General features: G+C 36.3%; 1 protein-coding gene across 2 annotated transcripts; it reads left to right on the top strand.

Annotated features, from left to right (window-relative positions):
* Positions 1 to 2658: 2658 nt before the first annotated feature.
* wrap73 (WD repeat containing, antisense to TP73) lies at positions 2659 to 20297 on the top strand. 2 transcript variants are annotated; one of them, XM_042005099.1, is made up of 13 exons: positions 2659 to 2827; positions 3508 to 3590; positions 3769 to 3921; positions 4871 to 4987; positions 13946 to 14018; positions 15606 to 15709; positions 17207 to 17293; positions 17555 to 17689; positions 17774 to 17851; positions 17927 to 18029; positions 18126 to 18251; positions 19330 to 19521; positions 19735 to 20297. In XM_042005099.1, the coding sequence occupies exons 2-13, from the start codon at positions 3522 to 3524 to the stop codon at positions 19848 to 19850; spliced, it is 1353 nt and encodes a 450-aa protein (XP_041861033.1). In that variant the 5' UTR covers positions 2659 to 2827; positions 3508 to 3521; the 3' UTR covers positions 19851 to 20297. The 2 variants fall into 2 exon arrangements, with proteins under 2 accessions (XP_041861033.1, XP_041861034.1); XM_042005100.1 differs by lacking the exon at positions 2659 to 2827 and adding an exon at positions 2834 to 3011.
* The last annotated feature ends 80 nt before the right edge of the window (positions 20298 to 20377 follow it).

The raw sequence follows: 20377 nt of genomic DNA, 5'->3' as shown, positions 1-20377 counted from the left end.
TGTCGGGCATATTTAATCGCACAAAAGTTTATTAGCCTGTATTCACAGTTGTGCACCACAGCGAAGCGTCACATCTCCTTAGTAACCCCTCTGCAGTACTGCGCAAGCAAAACTGTGGCAAAGGTGCCCGGCTAGAAAGATGCATACTGCAACAAATAAATACGTGCAAAGCCTTAATGATTATACAAATTCTACGAATTTGCCAAAAGTGTGGATCAGTTCCTTCTGTAATTCCTTCGGCTACTGTAAACTTATCTCTAAAGAACAGCGGTCTTTTCACTTTGGTCTGTACTGAATCGATTGAAGATATGCACTCCAGTAAACATCTAAAATGACGTCATGGCTGCTGAACAAGGGCTGTTTTCCTTCTGTTCTTTAAACTGTTATTTTGGCCACTTAGTTTGCAAACATTTCATTCGTGCCATATCATCCAATATATGTCATAAAACAAGCTTTGAACAAACACGCCTAAAGGCCCTGCAGCATGCACACATCAGTTCCGTTATTCCAGGTTTTCTTCAGCAGCTGTCTGGTTACGGATTCCCGCTGTTCTCCAAAAATCTGTAGCAGCAGAAACAGGTCCCAGAGCTGAGCCCAGACCATCACGACAGCAGAAAATAAAGCTCATTTGTATTCATCAGCAGACACTAACTTTAGAATTATTTTATTGAAAACGTTAATCAGTTTTGTTGTGCTGTAGCAGGTAAAATCACACACCACACAAAACAAGAAGTTTTCGATCTAACACTGGCATCACTGGCATGAAATAGGCTATGCCTTGGTTATTTATTTCTTTTTGAATATTAATATTATTGCACTTTTCTGCATTAAATTCCACGCAGACACACCCGTTGTTTCGTCTATAAAACACGTCCTCTGCTGGTTCTTTGCACCACACCATCCTTTTAACGTTGACTTTGTTCTTCTGCGATTTTCACCTGTCTCTATTTTGCGCCTCCACTCCCGGGTTACAGCGCCCATGACAACACACATACATGCACACTGCCTTCCCACGGGCCATTTCATGCGAGAAATACAGTCCCAAATGACAAGAAATTAATTTGAAAAATTCTATATACCCCATTCTCCTTAGGCCCTAGTGAAACATCTCATATGAAAATTGAAAATGTTGTAATTGTTGATTCTGTGTTGTTCGAAATTGCTTACATAGAACCCCATAATGAAATGTATTGAATACATAGTTTTTAAAGATAAAACAGACATTTTTTATGTGAGTTCTACTTATAGCCTATTTTTAAATGATCGCCAGCTTCTAGTTTTTTTCCTTTGAAAAGACAGAGTTATTAGCGAGAAAAACAGACGAAAAGAACCAATAAACAAACAAAAATGTATAAAAAATAAAATAAAAATCAAACAAAATCCACATACATATCCCTGTGCAATTAGTCACAATTTAAAAATCTTTTGACGGTATTAATATGATAACCTAGATCTTTATCTCCAGGCATCTTGTCTGTATTCTGCTCTGACACTACATAAAACATCAAATCATCATCTATAACACAATAAGTTATAACACACACACACACACACACACACACACACACACACACACACACACACACACACACACACGCAACTCATTTCAATATAAATGTTTTAAACAAAAATCTTTGATTGTGCCATTTGGAGTCTTACAGGGTGGATATTTTTGTCGTTATAGAAAATAAAGAAAAGAACGCCCAAACAAACAAACAAAAAAGGTAACTTAGCCTATTTCTTTCTTTCTTTTATTTTATTTTTTACATTTTAAATAAATACTGCCCCCAAAAAAAGAAAAGAAAAAGGTTATGTCTGAAAATATATAAGCCTACTGTCTCCTAAATTTAAAACCCAATCACTACTTAAATCACACTGATCATTCGATATAAACAGGCCTACCTGAAGGTTATTCTTATTCCAATCCAAACATCCAAGAATAATGTTGCACCGAGCACCTGTCTGTTTACCGAACATACCAAGAAAGTGACCCTCCATAAAAAAAAAAAAAAGCTTCAAGAAAAACAGGAAAAGAAACAAAGAAAAAAAAAATAAGAAAAAGAAGACAAAAATTGACCGAATTTTAGTTTGATAACAGTGACTGGAGATGATTGACTTTTCGGAGAAGTAATATTAACCGGAAACAGGAGCAAAACTGATTTGCATGCTCTTCAGAGAAGTGTGATCTTTGCTGAGCCAGACGGAGGAGGAGGTGAAGCGTTTTTTTTTTTTTTTTTTTTTTTTTTTTTTGCTCTGAAAGGTGCAGAGAGGCGGTAGCGCGGTTTGGTCGCGCTCAAGCGGGAAACCTTTTCAGCTTAGAACACTTATAAAATGTGATTAACACTCAGGCTATTAGATTTCTGTAACCTATTAAAGCAAATGATCTAAGCCAGGAAATAATATAATTAAATAAACTGTGAGGGTCTGAGACTATGTAAAAAATTAAATATGTATTACCTACAAACAGCAAAATTAGAAAATAAGTAGAATGTAAGAGAAAATATATTAGGCCTAATTTCTGTAGGTTTGTTTTAACTTGTACACTCGCACGCGCGCACATACATTTTGACGCTGACGCACAGACCAAGGGAAGATTCGTTCGTGAACTACATTTCCCAGAAGGCAATACGGCTACTGGTCGATGCTAATTGGACAGGACCAGTTTTTTTTTATTCATACAAACAAACCAGCAACAGTTGGAAGTAAAGTGTTGTGTTACCCAAAGACAATCATGTGGAGAAAAGCACTTTTGTGAATGATCTGTGGAACTTGACGCGTCTTTTGATTAATCAACGCCAACAAGGCATTTGATTTCAGAATGTCAGAAGTAAGTAAGACTTTGACGGTTAGCTAGCATTATCTGCTGAATTGTAGCGCTACATGCTAGTCGTCCAAGCCGAGTCACAGATAACAGGTTACAACGGTTAATGAGCGGTGGGCTATACACTAGCTTATTTTAGTAACAAGAGAAGAACACATTTACGAACAGGTTTAACAAGTTTTTGAACGAGGTAAGTATGTTTTTGTTGTTTTAAGGCAGCTAGCCAAGCTAATAATGTTTTCTCACATTTAGATATTTATTGTTGCTCACAGTGACCTGAAGTAGGCTTAAACAGATTTATATCATTACACAGCTTCCCTTTATAATGTTTCTGTTTATTTTGAGAAGAAAATGGCTTTATATCCCCATGTACCCAAAATGCTTTGTGTAAAGGGAAATTATTTTAAAGACTTGTTACCCCATCTTGCGTCAGTACTTAGAAACTACATATGAAAAAAAATGTCCTGTTTAAAATGTAAAAGAAAAAGCAATTACTTTATACGTATATGTGTGGGTGTTTGTAGATATATGTTGGTTTGTATATGTGTATATGTATGTTGTTTAGGGGGGTTGTTTAGGGTGATAGAAATTATGGCATATACATTTTATAATTGCTGTCATGATTGAAAAATAAAAGTAAAAAATAAATGTTTTAAGATGCAATGAAAAACATTTTTCCATATAAGAACGGTGTTGGAAGATGAATTTCTCTGAGGTCTTCAAACAATCCAACCAGCTTTGCAAAGTTTCTCCAGATGGCAAATATTTGGTAAGTCTTTGAGTTGTGATTTGTTGTAGTTGTGTGATTTGCTTAGTATAATGCAGATTGACATCACCTTTACCTGTTAAGTTTGTAGCGAACATATGGATGAAATTAAAGAATTTTCTTTACCTTTTCTGTCTTTCTGATTTTTTTTTTGTTCTTTCTCTTGGTCTGCATTCATTAGGCTACCTGTGTGCAGTACCGACTGGTAGTACGAGATGTGAGCACCTTGCAAATCCTGCAGCTTTACACGTGTCTGGATCAAGTATCACACATGGACTGGTCCTCTGACTCTCTCTTTATTCTCTGTGCGATGTACAAGCGAGGACTGGTACAGGTAAATTATGAGAAGTGGAGGGTTATGTGATGTAGCATGTGCTACTTTCAGGCTTTTAAAAATGCAATGATAAATTAGCTCTTCAGACAGAAAATTGTTTATACTTTCTTCATTAAAGTATTAGTATTACTGACTGATGCTGATGTGTTTACGTATGGACTTTGTATGCTTATTTAGCCACTCAGATTGTGTATGTTTACCATTTACGCTTTCCAAGTAAAAATGCACATGGAAGTTATGCCTACAGCAAGAAACATGCATGTGCCAAGATAACACCATTAAAAGGATATATGCCATTATTGTCAGTTTCCCTTAGTTGTGAAAAAGGTGAATGAAAACAGTTAAGCAATAATAATCACATTTATTGCAAATAAATTTAATTGTTGACTGATGACCTACTTGTTGGGTAATTTGCTTTAACAGTTTTACTGAATGTGTATGTTAAACTGTTAAATATTAGTTAAATTAAACATATAATTTGTCAGTGTGTTAAGTTTATTGTTAAGTTAATTTGCAAAGAAATTCTTACCAGGAAATGTTTTGCGTGCCACTTAGGAACTCTGGTCTTTGAGTTTTTTCCAAATTATGTGACATGTGTTCTATTTATATTATTTTAAATTGTTTAAAAAATAGAAAAAATGTAAATCATTGAATTTATAAAAAAAAAAAAAATCAATAAAGTAACAAATTAAGTAACTTAGAATATTATTATTTTTGCTGTAACAGGTGTTAATGTTTTAAAATAGCTGTGTATGCTTATCATAGCGTAAATACCTTACCTATCAATTGGTATCCAATGCCAGTCTTTCATGGTTCCAGATTCCTGTGTGTTTCTTGGTGGTTGAAATCAAGTCAAGGAGGTCATGGGATGTGTGCGACTGATGTCTTTAGTAAGGTCTGATCACTACCCTTCTGTCACTCCCTGGCCTTTCCCTGTCTTCTTCTCCAGGTGTGGTCTCTCGAACAGCCGGACTGGCACTGTAAGATTGATGAGGGCTCAATAGGACTAGTCTCCTCACGCTGGAGTCCAGACGGACGTCACATTCTCAATACCACTGAGTTCCATGTAAGTGCGAAGTTGGTTTGTGCATGTGTGCATGCATTCATGCACATGGAAGTGTTTTTAAACATATGCTTGTCTGGTTTCAACTGTTGCTGGCTCATAAGGAAGGGGAACCTGAAAATAGCCAGACACCAGAGCCTTTCTTGACTGACTCTACAGCCCCCACCTGCTGCATGTATTCAGCCTGATTTCATTCCACCCCTCCTGTTAGTGTCCTGTCATACATGGGTCTCAAGTACCTCTTAGGCATGGGTGCAATGTGTATGTGCCCTACTGATGTAGGGTTGTTATTTTACTGGACCACAAGTCCTTTTAATGATGTTATCTTGCCAATAGAAATAGAACAATACAAAACTTGACAGTTGGGGGAAAAAAATCTATCTATCTATCTATCTATCTATCTATCTATCTATCTATCTATCTATCTATCTATCTATCTATCTATCTATCTATCTATCTATCTATCTATCTATCTATCTATCTATCTATCTATCTATCTATCTATCTATCTCTCTCTCATCAAAAATGATCATGTTACTTTAATTTTATGAAACCTTGAGCTATTTTGTGCAGTGATATAAATACTAGGTCGCTCTTTAGAATCATTCAAAGGATGAAAAGCAGTTTCCCTTCTTAATGTTTGTGATGTAGAAAATACCACTACACGACTTAAAGCAGTGATTCAGGAAGTGTATAGTTAAAATAGAAGAGTTTTAAAATAAAATGTGAACACACTGATTGCGGTGCAAAATTGATACAAGCCATTGCATTAATTAATTTAATTAATATGGGAAAAAAATCTTTGATCGAAAACTCATGTATAAAAAAATAAATAAATAAATAAAAACATCAGTTAGAATGGAAACGGTGACTCCAGTGGTGAAGCATTGAACTGAAGCATGATTTCGTAATGATTCATTCTAAATTAATTTGATTTTACTTCATACCACATTGTGGCTAACTTTACAACCTAACAGCCTCTTTGTTTGGTTTTAAATCTGTTAATGGTTTTGCACTGACACTTTAAGGTTATAATGCAAGTTATAGAGAGAAAATTACATGAACACATTACATTATTTTCTCAATTAGATTAGTTTTGAATCAAATCATTTATGGTCTTTTACTCAAAGATAAATCTTTTTATATGTTAAACCAGATTTATGTAAGACCTTCCTTTTTCTATTTTTGGTTTATGTCACGACTTAATGTATGCAGTATAGCGCCCGCTTTAGACTTTTGAGGATTTCATTTTAATTTCACCTTATCAGATTTTTCATTTGACGATTAATAGTATGTCTTCATTTGATTCTTTTATTTTTTATTTCATTATGCATTGGAAATAGATCGAGTATTTCAATCAGGAAAAAAGAGGAATATTTACATTCTAAACTTTGTGATGGAAACTGTATTCAAATTGTTTCATGAACACCTGGACATAAATTAATATCTGCATATGCTAGTAATGGCACAGAATGAAGCTTTTTGTTTTTCTAAATTGGGATTAAAGAAATTATTTAGTAAACAAATCAGTCTGAAGAACCCTGAATCAAATCTTGGGCACAAGAAATGCAAAGATAGATCAAGTCCATCCGTATTGTTGTTATATCTTCTTCTTTTTTCTCTCTTTCTCTTTTCTCTTGTTTGTGTACAAAATGAAATTATTGTCAGGTTTTGGTATCTAATGTGGAGTTCTTGCAAACTATTGTATTAACCTTCTTAGATGACAAGGACACACGTCTACATAACTGCAACCAGACAGATTTATTCTGGGACACTGAATATGACGTCATCAGAATTATGTAAAAAGGATAGATTTATAGATAGATATTTGCAGGAAAATCTCACAAGCGGTAGCCCAGCTTATATGTTCTTCATCATATATATATATATATATATATATATATATATATATATATATATATATATATATATATATATATATATATATATATATATATATACACACATACACACATACATACACAGACGTGGACAAAAGTGTTGGTATCCTTCGGTTAATGAAAGAAAAACTCAATGGTCACAGAAATAACTTGAATCTGACAAAAGTAATAATAAATAAAAATTCTATGAAATTTAACCAGTGAAAGTCAGACATTGCTTATCAACCATGCTTCAACAGAATTATTTAAAAAAAATAAACTCATGAAACAGGCCTGGACAAAAATGATGGTACCCTTAACTTAATAATTTGTTGCACAACCTTTTGAGGCAATCACTGCAATCAAACGATTCTTGTAACTGTCTAAAACTTCTGCACCTCTCAGCAGGTATTTTGGTCCCCCCCTTATAAGCAAACTGCTCCAGTTGTCTCAGGTTTGAAGGGTGCCTTTTCAAGACGGCATGTTTCAGCTCCTTCCAAAGATGTTCAATAGGATTTAGGTCAGGGCTCATAGAAGGCCACTTTAGAATAGTCCAATGTTTTCCTCTTAGCCATTCTTGGGTGTTTTTAGCTGTGTTTTGGGTCATTGTCCTGTTTCAAGACCCATGACCTGCGACTGAGACCAAGCTTTCTGACACTGGCCAGCACATTTCTCTCAAGAATCCCTTGATAGTCTTGGTCGTCTCTCATTAAGTCCACTTTGGCTCAAACAACGACGAATGGTGCGATCCTTTAATCTATTTAGAAGTTTTTCTGGGCTCTTTTGTTACCGTTCATATTATCCATCTCTTTGATTTGTCATCAATTTTCCTCCTGCAGCCACGTCCAGGGAGGTTGGCTACAGTCCCATGGATCTTAAATTTCTGAAAAATATGTGCAACTGTAGTCACAGGCACATCAAGCTGCTTGGAGATGGTCTTATATCCTTTACCTTTAACATGCTTGTCTATAATTTTCTTTCTAATCTCTTGAGACAACTCTTTCCTTTGCTTTCTCTGGTCCATGTTGAGTGTGGTACACACCATGTCACCAAACAGCCTTATATATAGGCCCACTAACTGATTACAAGATTGTAGACACCTGTGATGCTAATTAGTGGACACAACTTGGATTACGATGCCCCTTTGGTCACATTATTTTCAGTCTTTTCTAGGGGTACCATCATTTTTGTCCAGGCCTGTTTCATGAGTTTATTTTTTAAATAATTCTGTTGAAGCATGGTTGAAAAGCAATGTCTGACTTTCATTGGTTAAATTTCATAGAATTTTTATTTAATATTAGCAGAGGTAAATTGTCTGCAAAACTACACCCTGACTAATAAAGACATGTTTAGTTATTTTTTTGTGACTCCTGATTCTCAATTTTATATTCACTCCTTTGCAAGCATGTGTGCTGTAAGGGGTGAGAAGACATAGTAGCTTTCCGTGTGGAATATGACAGAGGCACCTCGATTGGCCATGTCTGTCATACTGAACCTGACTCCGGGACTCATTTGACAGATTGCTATGGTTCAACACCTAACTGTGTCTGGTCTGGAGAAGGGAGCACAGAGTGCAAGTGTCTGTGACCTGACTCATTTATGTCTGCTTGCATCTTCCAAGATAGAAAAAAAATATATGGATAGAAAAAAATCCTTCTCCTTCCTGAGAGATGTTGTTTGCACAGAACAGTACAGCTAACAAGTCTGAGTGTAAATTTACTTGCAGTCATAGCATGTTGGAGCATATGCTCAAGATGTGATAACAGCAATTTCTTCACTCTGTGACCTCTGAACTTTTTACTGTCATGTTTTACTGAGATATATTGATCAACGAACAAGTAATGTTTTTTACTAGAATATCTTTGACAAAATCGTTCTTCCAGTTTCTCATTTGCTCACAGTAACTTTCTTTTTCCTCTTTGGGTTGCATCCAACCAAAGAGATGCATTTGAGTAAAAATACAGTCTGATGAATGCAAGCTTGAAAGATGTTAACTTATCTTGACATTCATTAACTTCTTAAAATTCTTAGCACATTGTAATAAGGACAGTTGTTAGTTGCGGCTCTATTGCATTGTTAGAACAGCTCATTGGGTTTTCTGTGAGGCTCATTTTTACAACAGTTGAGGCATCACGTTGTTTCTTGTACTTATCCAAAGTGCAGACAGTTTAAAGCGTTTAGAATAATCATCTAGATTTCTTTTGCATTTTCTCAATCATTTTGCGATCAATTTTCCATCTTTGTAATGAATGAATAAAATATTTCTTTTAATGTATTTTTTCCTTTACCAATTAAAATTATTTTATACTATTCTTCCTCCTGAATTTGATGTGAAACCCTTTTAAATTGCCATTGTGTACGAAATATGCTATAAATAAACTTGCATAGCCTTTATGTATCAGAGGAAATTCAAATGCATATAAGATACCCAGGCATATTTTTAGGCAGTGGAAGTGGTTGTCCAAGGAAAATAAAATCACACGAGTTTTTGAGGCTCAGAAATGTCAGTATATTTATGGCTTAAACTTTTCTTTAAGTCACTGGTAGTTTAGCTACATATGATTAGTAACTCACACCACAATAACTAAGATTTGGCATTATGCTTTCAAAACGAGTTATCACTGGATTGTTCATGTATTGCTTCCTCTTCTTTGGTTTTGCATCCTTTGCCACAAATGTAAAAGGAAGTGGAAATAAAGAAAAATAAACAGGCATTTATTAGGGCATTGCCAACTGAACTTACCTTCACCCCAACCCAAGATTTCATTAAGGCATTGCCAGGCGGGTGTTCATTTCAGGCTTATATTTCAGCCTCACTCATAAACAGCCTGCTATATTAACTTGTTTAGGGACAGCTGCCTGAGGTGTGGATCATGCCTCTGTGTAAGTGTTTGTCTGTCTGTCTATGTGCCAGTAAATCTGTATCGCTGGCTCTGTGTGTGTCTGGCTGCCTCTGTTTCTTACTTTTTAAAACTCTAACTAGAGTGATTTGTTGGTACACAATAACTTATCACTTCACAACTAGCGTTGTGGCAGTGAGAGAATAGTTTATTGGTCTGTAGTGTAAACAGAAGACTTTGGGGCAGCGTTGGACAGACTACAAGTTAGGGCTGTTAACCAGTTTGCTGGAAGTGTTCTGGAGCACCGTTCCTGAAAGGCCTCAGGATATGTTGGTTTCAGTGACTGTGTTTTTGCAGAAGTTATAAAACAGATGTTGTAAATTACTGGAAGGCGCCATATCACAGATTTAATAGAATGTCATTGCTCTAACCAAGCCTATGTATAGTGAGACTTTACACAAGTCATCTCCTATTTGAATTCCAATTATTTATCTGAGGACCTTGCAAAATACCACTGGCGCATCCATGTTAATCTTTCTTTACCAACTGAGAGGTGACAAACCGTGCGTGGAAAAACTTCAGCCAAGGACGTTGCTGTTGTTGACTTCTTTAATGGTTTTAACATCGTTGGGATCAGATTAGCAGTAGAATTCTTGGCTGGTGCAGCTGAAGCTTTGCTAACGTGGAGCATTGTTGGCAGGAGTGCTACTGTAAACTGTAAACGTGGGCAGCTGATGCTCTGTGACATGGGACAATAGCTCACCCATACCCTTTGTGAGCTGTTAGAGGCTCCAGTTCCTTGGTAGAATCATGAGACTGTAACAGGAGAAATGGGCTATATTGGTTTGAGATAGCTCCCTATGTGGCATGCCAACAGTCTAATCCTCTGCTGACAGATAGTCCTATATGGCATCAAGTGCATCTGCACATTCTCTTGCATTCAGATAGGTGTGTAATAAAAATGGTTGGTGGATATGATTTAGTCCAAGTTTCTGTCAGTAACTTTAGTATACAACTTATTATAGTGTATCATGTTGCTTACAAGTTGCTCTGTTGGGAATGTTCCCTATTTGTGTTCTGGTTATGAATATGTGCTAATCAATACAAAGAAGATGTAGTAATCCAAACTGGCATCTGGTAAAATAGTCTTGTTAACGTACATCAAGTCAAATGTAGTACTTTTGAATACCATCACTCCTTTATTAGAAAACCCTTAAACCTTAGCTACTTAATAAAGGTTTAAGGTAATCTTTGGAAACATCTTGTTTTTTTCAATAGCCCTTATTCATTTATTTAAGGAGTAATCCAACTACTACAACATAAACATCTGTTTTTTTAGAGGTAGAAATGTCCCAATTCCTAAACTTCCACTCTTTGGTGAGGCTACTTAATTCTAACTGTAGCTTTACCAGTTTGGAATTTTATTGCGTACCAACCCATATGTCCCTCCGATTTTCCTCATGCTGCTTTTTTCTTTAGCTAGTTTAGAGTTACAGTTCCTAACAGCCTTGAAGTCTCTGCATCCCCCGTGTGTTGGGTTCAAAGTATCTAGGAAATGTAAGTGTGTTTGTGTTTCAGTCATGTTGTCACTGGTTGTCATGGCACCTTGCCTGAGGGGAAGTCCAGAAAGTGTGCAGTGAGGTGTTATTACAGGGCCTACGCAGCTGGGTGTCTTGACCCAGCGGAAGGGTCGACACTTTAGCCCAGTTAGGTGACAGACTTGTTCCAGTTCAAATTTCTGTCTGCATACTTTGATGAAAGCCTACTCACTTAAGAAGTTATAGCATTGCACATTTATAAAAATAAAAGACAGCATTAATGGTAGGCTGCAATTTCCTTTTTTCTTTCACTTTTACTCCCTTTTAGAATACATCCTTGTATTTAAAATAAGTTAGTAATGTATAGTATTGTGTGCCAAGATGAAAGTTTTGAGAATAACAAAGTCTAATACTCCAAACTTTAAATAACCTGTTGAATAAACCCAAGAAAGTTTTTTTTCTTTTTCTTTTCTATTACTTGTTAACATATTAAATGTAAAATTGCAAGAATCAGCTCTGTTACAGCTACTAGAAGGAAATACTCATTGTCTTGATTTATCCAATAGAACAACATTTAGCTTTTTTTTTTTTTTTCTTTTTTTTCTTTTTAGGAAAAATCTGATATTTTTAGTATGCTGTCAGATATATTTAACTTATAGTTACTATGACCTTCATGCAGCCTAAAAGTACATAAGCAAAAGGAACCCAACTAAAAGTTTAAGTACAATGTTTGAGCTTTATAATTAGGGTAAATATATAAAAAATAAGAAAGATAGTAGTTCTTATTTCCCAATTTACTTCTTGGTTGTTTCCACAATTTGCAACCCACTACATATCTACATCATCCTTTCCTGTGCAGAACAGTTTGAGGCACGTCAAAGCATACATGTGGATCTCTAAAAGAAAAAAAAAAGGCATTAAATTTTTGGCAATGCTCACATTAATGTTGTTTGAGAGATGGCAAAAGGAAATGCATATATTAAATATTTGACAGTTTAATGCAGAAACTTCAAAAATACCCATATAAGAGCTTACTATTAGCTGGTAAATTATTAGTCAGAAGTAAAGGTGCTCTGGTTGATTGGGCACTGATTGCTATTGCTTAATGCCAATCTTTAATAACTTGGTTGGCTGACTGACGAAAGTGGAAAACTATAAGATTGTGTAAGTTAATAAGTTAATCAATATCTTATTTTTTACTAGTAGATCTAATGGTTTACAATTACGTGTTTCATTAAATGAGTGTGTTGAGGTGTATGCTTGAGGTTTGTGACAATGAGGTTTGTGACATCAGGCTTAACTCTGTCAGATACAACACAGCTGTTGCACCAATTAAAAGCTAATATAGAAGCGATTTAGACCAGTCAGTGGATTTATTGATCAGTCATTTTCTGATGGGAGTGCTGGGTCTTATGTTTATCTCTCTCTCTGAAACTAACCTGTTTTACAGCAGTGAGGGTTCCAGCATGAGGGCAATATTTTTATGCGTCAATTCCTTCTTGATAACCAAAACTGACAGCTTTGTATGAAAATAGCTATGTTGAAAGATAAGGTCATGATTTGTCAGCTGCTCATGTATAAGCTGATGACCTAGAATTATGTTAAAAGTAGTGCATAAGAAGAAAAAAAAATATATATATATATTTGTGATTGTATCTGTATCTATTGTAAATTCTGTGATCAGTGATAGGCCCAAAGGTCCTCATCAGACACCCCTTAGTCAGGAAATGGTGTCATGTTTAAAGATAAATAGATAAATAGTTTATTTAGCGAGTGTCTTGTATCATTATTTTTGAGAACCATGCATTGTTTTATTGTTTTTTTTTCTTTTGGAAATGTATTGTATTTCTATATTAGTGTAAGCCTTTTACCCGTGAAGACAGATTAGACCAAACCTTACAATAACATCTAGAAATCTGTAGTAGATAAAACCAAAGATTATGTAACAGTGTTTTAAGCTCTGCTTGGTGCTTGTTGTCATCAAAAAAAAAGATCCCACCTATCAAACTGGTACCTGAAGAGAAACAACAGAATGATACCTGCTTTTCTGACCATCAGTGCTGCTACTTTGTGTTTGTTGCTCTTACTTTTGGTGATTTGTTAATTTATCACACTTCTAGCAAACATGTCTAACATTACGTCTTGGTTACAAAACAGACTTATTTTATATTCATGCTGTGCTGAGATGCTGTTTTGAATTTGGAGATTATTTTAATTGCAAATCAAATTTCTAGTTTAACCAATGCATTTGGTCCTTGACATTGACTGCAGTCTTTCTACATATGTGTTGACTTTCTGTGGAAGTGCCCCAATATACAACACTCTACACACTTAGCCATACCATCATCGGATGGAAGATGTGGGAGTCTCGTATTGCCTCTTGGGTATTAACCTGCTTAAAGACATATGACAGTCTGTCTGCAGCCTTTTAAATGCAAGGACGTCCATGTTTCTGGATCTCCATATTTGATGGATACATTGAGGTGTTGATGAGCAGTTTAGAGCTTTTGTGAAGTGACAGCATCAGTAATAATTTTTTTATTAAAGGTCAGTGCTTAGTTAGTTTTTATAAAGACTAAGGTCTGCCTTGCCTGCAAGACGCATGAGTGTATTTATAGTCTTATTTTTTAAAATTATGTTATTAAATAACAAAATAATTTACTATATATTTTTTCCACTTTCTTTCCTCTGTTTCTGGCACAGCTGAGAGTTACTGTCTGGTCTTTGTGCACCAAAGCTGTGTCTTACATCAAGCATCCCAAAGCATGTCAGAAAGGTGAGTATGAGAATAATATTGAGTGTACACTGAAAAAACTATCAGAGTACCTGAGGACATGGCCAGCTGAGTGCCTTGGCATGTCCCATTAATCACATGCTGTTCTTCACCTTGTGGCACAACCCAGGATACGTGGCCAAACTATGGTCGTCTCTGCTGACAGCTGTGCCCCTCTTCAGTAAATGGGGCATGCTCTTCATAACAGGCCTGTCAGCAACTAGTGGAAATATGATTGTCACTGACTCCTCTCTTTTCCACATGCAATACTATGCCCCTCTGTGACCCATGTTTCTTCAGAGTTGTCATATAAATAATACTATTACAGTTAGATGCCACAGACTTGATTATGCCACAAAGAATCTAATAATTACATTGGATTAAATACACAAGAGACATTGAGGCTATGCATTCAGTTATCAATATAGATAAGGATGTTTTTTTACCTTTTTCTCCACCGAGACATAGGAGTGTATTGATTAAAGATGCAAAGGCTTTTTACTAGATTTATTTTTCCTCAATAAAAAAATCTTCTTTTGAAAATGTATATCATGGGAAACTAATCAAAAGAACATAATGAATTCCTGCATTAACTGCTTTATCATTTAAGGTTTATGCTATTACTGTGAACGTTGGATCAGCATCGACCAACTTAACTTTTCATTACAGTGTGCTGTTTCATTGACATTGTTGTCGTAAAATATTTATCATTCTTGTAATGGCATGCAATGATCTGAGAGGGTCTAAGTTTTTCGACGTGGGTCAGATTTGATAATGTGACTATGTTGAAGGGCTGGCTGTGCCTCCCAACACATTTTTGAGCCATAAGAAAGATCGATAATAATTTTATTACCAGCTGTGACAAGTCACCCTGTATTGTTTTCACCTTGTGACCCATGGATTCCACCAAGGGTGAATGTGTCTTCTTCTGCTTGTGACTGCTGGTAGTAGTTGTTGAGACAATGCTTGCCAACTGGGAAAAAAAATTTTCCACAGAGTGTTTAAGACATCTGTAAGCGATGGCTTCCTATTCCACTAAAAATACACTTCATGTTGAACAGAAGAAATGAGGCAGGCAGGAAGTTAAACTCAGGAAACTCAGGGTAGGGACTCTGGCCATTTTCAAAATTACAACACAGTTCGGAGCATTGCATGACTTTACTTATAATTAGACAACAAAACAGGTGGCGCAAGACATTCAACCAGTTAGATTATCTCTACTACACATTCTTAGTTATCTTTTTACCAGAATTTATTGTCACAACAGTATTACAACTGTGATGCTGCAGGCAGATTTTTATGTGGCTCAAGAACTCATGGTGGTTGTACCTGGAGTGATCTCGTCCTTAGAGGGTCTATAATTTTGACTTACTTAATAGTAATCAATTTAAGACATGATTTAACCAAATATAAACCACACAAACGTCTCAACACAGGCACATTAAATTAGAATTTTTTTTTTAAATTTTCTTTTTATATAATTTTAGGACAGCCACAAGCTCTGAATAATTTGACTTGTTATGATAACTGATGAATTTGGATAAAATGTTATAACTTGTGGTTATGTGTAATTGTGACTGTCACACACAGGTATTGATTTCAGCAAAGATGGATGCTATATGGCCTTGGCTGAACGTCGTGACTGCAAAGACTATGTTAGCATATTTGTGTGTGACGACTGGCATTTACTGAGGGTAAGTAGGATACTACTTCAATTTTTTCTTTTTACATTAAGCTTTGCTGTTATCGCGATACAAATTTATAAAACATTTAAGAATGATAGACAAATAAAAATGGAAGGAACTTTGAATGTATTAGCAAAAATGTATGTGATGATCAGCCAAAACATTTTGACCACCTTCCCACTATGGAGTTGAATGCAATTTGATATTTAAAATGGCCCCAGCTCCCTCATGGCATGGAGTCCGCAAGGATTTTGCCCAATTGTATTAAGTCTAATAGGTTGTAAGGTTTTGCACTAGAGATCGGATATATGTTTCTTTTTAGCAATTTGGAGCTGAGGCCTCAACTTGAAACATTGTGTCATGATCAACAAATTGTCTCTGTTTTAATCAGATTAATCACAGTTTACAAATTAATTGATTTAATAATTAATAATTAATTGATAATTAATTTATCACCATTCATGACTATGCATGAAATTTGACCATTTTTACTGTATTGGGTGATGCATACTTGGGTTTTTCTTCACATTTTTACATTAAATGAGCACTTTAGTTGTAATAATCAGTTCAGTATTTAATAAAATCTAGACCTTAAAAATGATATATATATATATATATATATATATATATATACTTTTTCTAGACTCAACCCTGCATGTCTGAAGTATAAATTTATCTGTCTTCATAGATGTGTGCTTGTCTGTCTTAGATTTTACAGCTGTCACTAGCAAACCTCATTAATACTGAGAAGTAATATGAAATGAAGGCAAACAATATCTAACTCAAACAGGCTGCTGCTATCATCATGTTTCATTCTTCAGCTTCACGTGACAGTGACACGGGTCTGATTGACATGAGACTGATAAATGTTGCCTACTTTTGCTAGTGCATCCAAAAACAATACTTAGGGGTAAATATGTGACGGTGTGAACCACCAACCACTAGTTTCCTCCTTCTCGCCTGAATTATAAACAAACGCAACAAGAGAGAAAAGCCAATCAGCTGATCACGAACAGCCGCCATGATTCACAACAGGAGAGGGAGGGGGAGAGGAGGAGGCTGCCGCAGATACGAAGAGGAAAAACTACTGAAAAGTTAAAAAAAAAAATAATAATTTTTTATGCAATTAATTACATAAATTAGTTACACCTTTAACATGTTATTTTTGACAGCCATAGTAGAATTATAACTTTGTAAAACTATATTTGTCATAATTGAGATTAACTACATAGTCTAACAACCATATTTTCACAGACTCCTAAAATTAAAACTGTTGCTGACCAAGATAACAAGCAATTATCTGCTAATCAAGATTTAATGACAATGCATTCATAAGCACGTTGAGACTGGCACAATTCTTTTGATTTAAAAAAAAACTTGGCAGTATCAGTAGTGATTTATGTTATGTTGCTTTTGCAGCTTTCTGGTCCTAGATTTCAGGTTTTCTTTTTCTATAAATATGTGTTCTAATTACATTTATATAAAACAAATTTATGTCTTTCACAGCACTTTGAGACTGAGACGCAGGACCTTGCGGGATTGGAGTGGTCTCCCAACGGCTGTGTGCTGGCAGTCTGGGACAGCTGTCTAGAGGTTAGCTGGTTCCTTAGCACACTTAAAGATTTAATAGTAGAGGACAGAATAACTGTAACTTAAGATGTCCCATGAAAAGATATAATGAAATATTAGCAAAAATGTGAAGGGTGTACTCATTTCTTTGAGATACTGTATGCTTGAGTAACAGCTATTGAAAATAAGTAGATAGTACCATTGTTGGATGTGTATATATATATATATATATATATATATATATATATATATATATATATATATATATATATATTCGCTCTTCAGTACAAGGTGTTGCTGTACTCTTTGGATGGCCGCTTGCTGTCAACCTACAGTGCCTATGAGTGGTCACTGGGTGTCAAGTCTGTGTCCTGGAGCCCCAGCAGCCAGTTCCTGGCCATCGGCAGCTATGACGAAAAAGTATGGGCAATATATATATATAATAACAATATATATAAAATATGATACAAAAAAGAATTTGGTAAATTCATACCTTCCTGTCAGGTACGCATCCTCAATCACATCACATGGAAGAAAGTAAAACAGTTTGAGCATCCTGCAACCATTGACAACACAAAAGCTGTGAGTATTGTTCAGGCATCATTATGAATCTATGTGATGAGATTATTAAAAGTTTGGTTGCTGCTTGTTTTCTAGACAGTGTATAAGGAAGTTGAAAGAAGGCCAACTGTGGCCAGTGATGAGATGTCTCTACACAACGTCACAATGGGCACAAGCCTCTTCAGCATTCAGAGCAAATGTATGTCAGCCATATGCATTTAGAAAGCAGTGTTTATGTCTCTGAGGTCAAGTAACTTTTTTTTTCTCCACAAACTTTAAATCATTGCTCATCCAGATGAGATCTGTCCCTTGCCCTTCCAAGTCCCTGTGGTCAAACCAGATCCCGACCGAGCCAACCCCAAGATCGGTGTTTCTGTCCTGGCGTTCAGCTCAGACAGTCGCTATCTCGCTACTAGAAATGGTAAGACTCCTAATGGCTCCCCCCCTTTTTTTTTGTTTGCCTTCACCCTGATTCCAGAGAGCTTAATACAATATCAAATGGATCTCCATTTTTGGTCATAAACATTGGTTTTGTTTGAATTTTGTTTAAATATTAAAGGTCCCATATTATGCAAAATTCACTTTTTAATGGTTTTGGAACAGTCATACTGGTCCCCCCGCATGTGTAGGAGACCCGTAAGTGTGAAACTCTTTCAGGCGCTCTCTCTCCCCCCTGCTCCACCTCTAGGGAAGTAAGCGCTGAAATGAGCTTGTTTGAAAGCGTGTACGTTATGACGTCATAAGGGACAATAACCACTCCCCACAGAGCGATGGACCCGTCTACCGGCTCTCAAAGCCCGCCCTCTAAAAATCACCTAGCGCCCAGTGTTTTTCCCTCTTCGGCAACCCTCGTTAGCGGACATGGCTAAGCGACAGAAGCACTGTTCTGTTTGTGGCTGCATAAATGAACACGAAAACGTTTTTTTTACTTCCATCCACTGAACCCACGAGGACTGAGTGGATTAATTTTATTTTTGGAGGAAATGTACCCGGAAAACTTCCAAAGGTTTTGCATGTCTGTGGCCAGCATTTCAAAGAGGACTGTTTCCACAACATGGGGGCATGGAAAGCAGGCTTCGCCAACCGTTTGAAGCTGAAGCCAGGTTCAATACCAACTGTCCGTGACACAGCTGGAGAGGTAAGAGCTGGCAGTTATTTTATCGTTTCGGCCTTATTAGTCTGATAGCTTGAAAATATATTAACCTGTCAATCACCTCATGATGGGCGATGCGATGGGCGGAGCCAACAGCTGAGCTGCTCCACCAGGGTTCCGCCCACCATAAACGGCACATTTCTGAAGCTGCTAAAAAGAGGGAGGTGAAGAGAAGCCGCTGCACTCAAACTGAGGGTCGATTTGTCCATACCATGGCGGAAATATTTCATTTAGATATTAATGAATGGTCTCAGATTGGGAATAAAGTGTATAATATGGGACCTTTAACAGCTCTGTGGGCTAAAAAATGGGTTGTGAATGTGTATGTGAATTTTCATCACCATAGACAACATGGCCACTGCTGTCTGGGTGTGGGACCTGCAGAAGATGAGCCTGGAGGCTGTGCTGGAGCAGACATCAGCTGTACGTTGCTTCCAGTGGGACCCCCGACGGCCCCGGCTAGCTCTGTGTACTGGAAACAGCAAACTGTATCTTTGGTCCCCAGGAGGCTGTGTTTCTGTTCAAGTCCCCGCTGAAGGTACCATACCAGTTTGCAGATCCAGTAAATAGTTCCTGTAATTTTATACTTCACAAATTTTGATACTAATGAAAAGACTTGAGTTTACAGTGCACATAGTTACCCGCAACAGTATAATCTGTTTCTTAGGATGCACAATAACTCTTTTTATTTCCCCTTAAACATGTTATATGTAAAGGCCTTATCACAGTAACCCCATTTCTCTCCTGTCAGGTGGTTTTCAAGTCCAGTCTTTAACCTGGCATTGCAGTGGAGACTCTCTGATCCTGCTTGGAAAGGAGCAGCTTTGTTTGTGTTACATGGACACTGACCAGGAAGAAAAAAAGTAAAACACGTGTATCTTTAGAATGGCTAGTTCTCGTTTCAAGGTGCATGAAACCGCTCACATATATGCTGCACTGAAGACCAATGGAAATCTCTTATGCTGGATTGTAGATGCTCACCAATCCTTTGAGGTCCCCAGTGCAGGTTTCTGGGACCTTTTTTCTTGACACGATTTAAGCATCAAAACCAGATATGACATTCCTACTCAAAGTCATTGAGATAAATATGTTATTAGATATTTAAACATGTACTGAAGCACTAGAGGCAGACACTGTGAGAATACAAAAGTTCACAAAATTTGTAGGTTTCACTATATTTTTGTAGCAGTTTTATATGTAAATTTCTATTGTCTATTTGGAATAAAGTCTTTTATAAATAATGTTCTATAAAGAGAGTTGACTGTGTGTATGTTATATGTAAACTGTCAATTCTATTAAAGTTATTTGCATCTCAGACAACTACTGAAAATAGTTGAAGTCCAGTTAAACAATCGCGATTTAAAAAAAAAAAAGCCTTTCGGCTCTGTTAAAAT

The sequence above is a fragment of the Melanotaenia boesemani genome, chromosome 13 (assembly GCF_017639745.1).
Source record: "Melanotaenia boesemani isolate fMelBoe1 chromosome 13, fMelBoe1.pri, whole genome shotgun sequence".
Classification (NCBI taxonomy): domain Eukaryota; kingdom Metazoa; phylum Chordata; class Actinopteri; order Atheriniformes; family Melanotaeniidae; genus Melanotaenia; species Melanotaenia boesemani.
Note: the sequence above shows the minus strand (reverse complement) of the source record. Positions and strands in the feature narration are given on the sequence as shown.

Bases quoted from the DNA above. Each gene is read 5' to 3' on its own strand.
- wrap73 (XM_042005099.1), top strand. From the start codon at position 3,522: ATGAATTTCTCTGAGGTCTTCAAACAATCCAACCAGCTTTGCAAAGTT. The intron at 3,591-3,768 runs GTAAGTCTTTGA...TGCATTCATTAG, and splicing joins CTCCAGATGGCAAATATTTG to GCTACCTGTGTGCAGTACCG. The intron at 19,522-19,734 runs GTACCATACCAG...CTCTCCTGTCAG, and splicing joins TGTTCAAGTCCCCGCTGAAG to GTGGTTTTCAAGTCCAGTCT.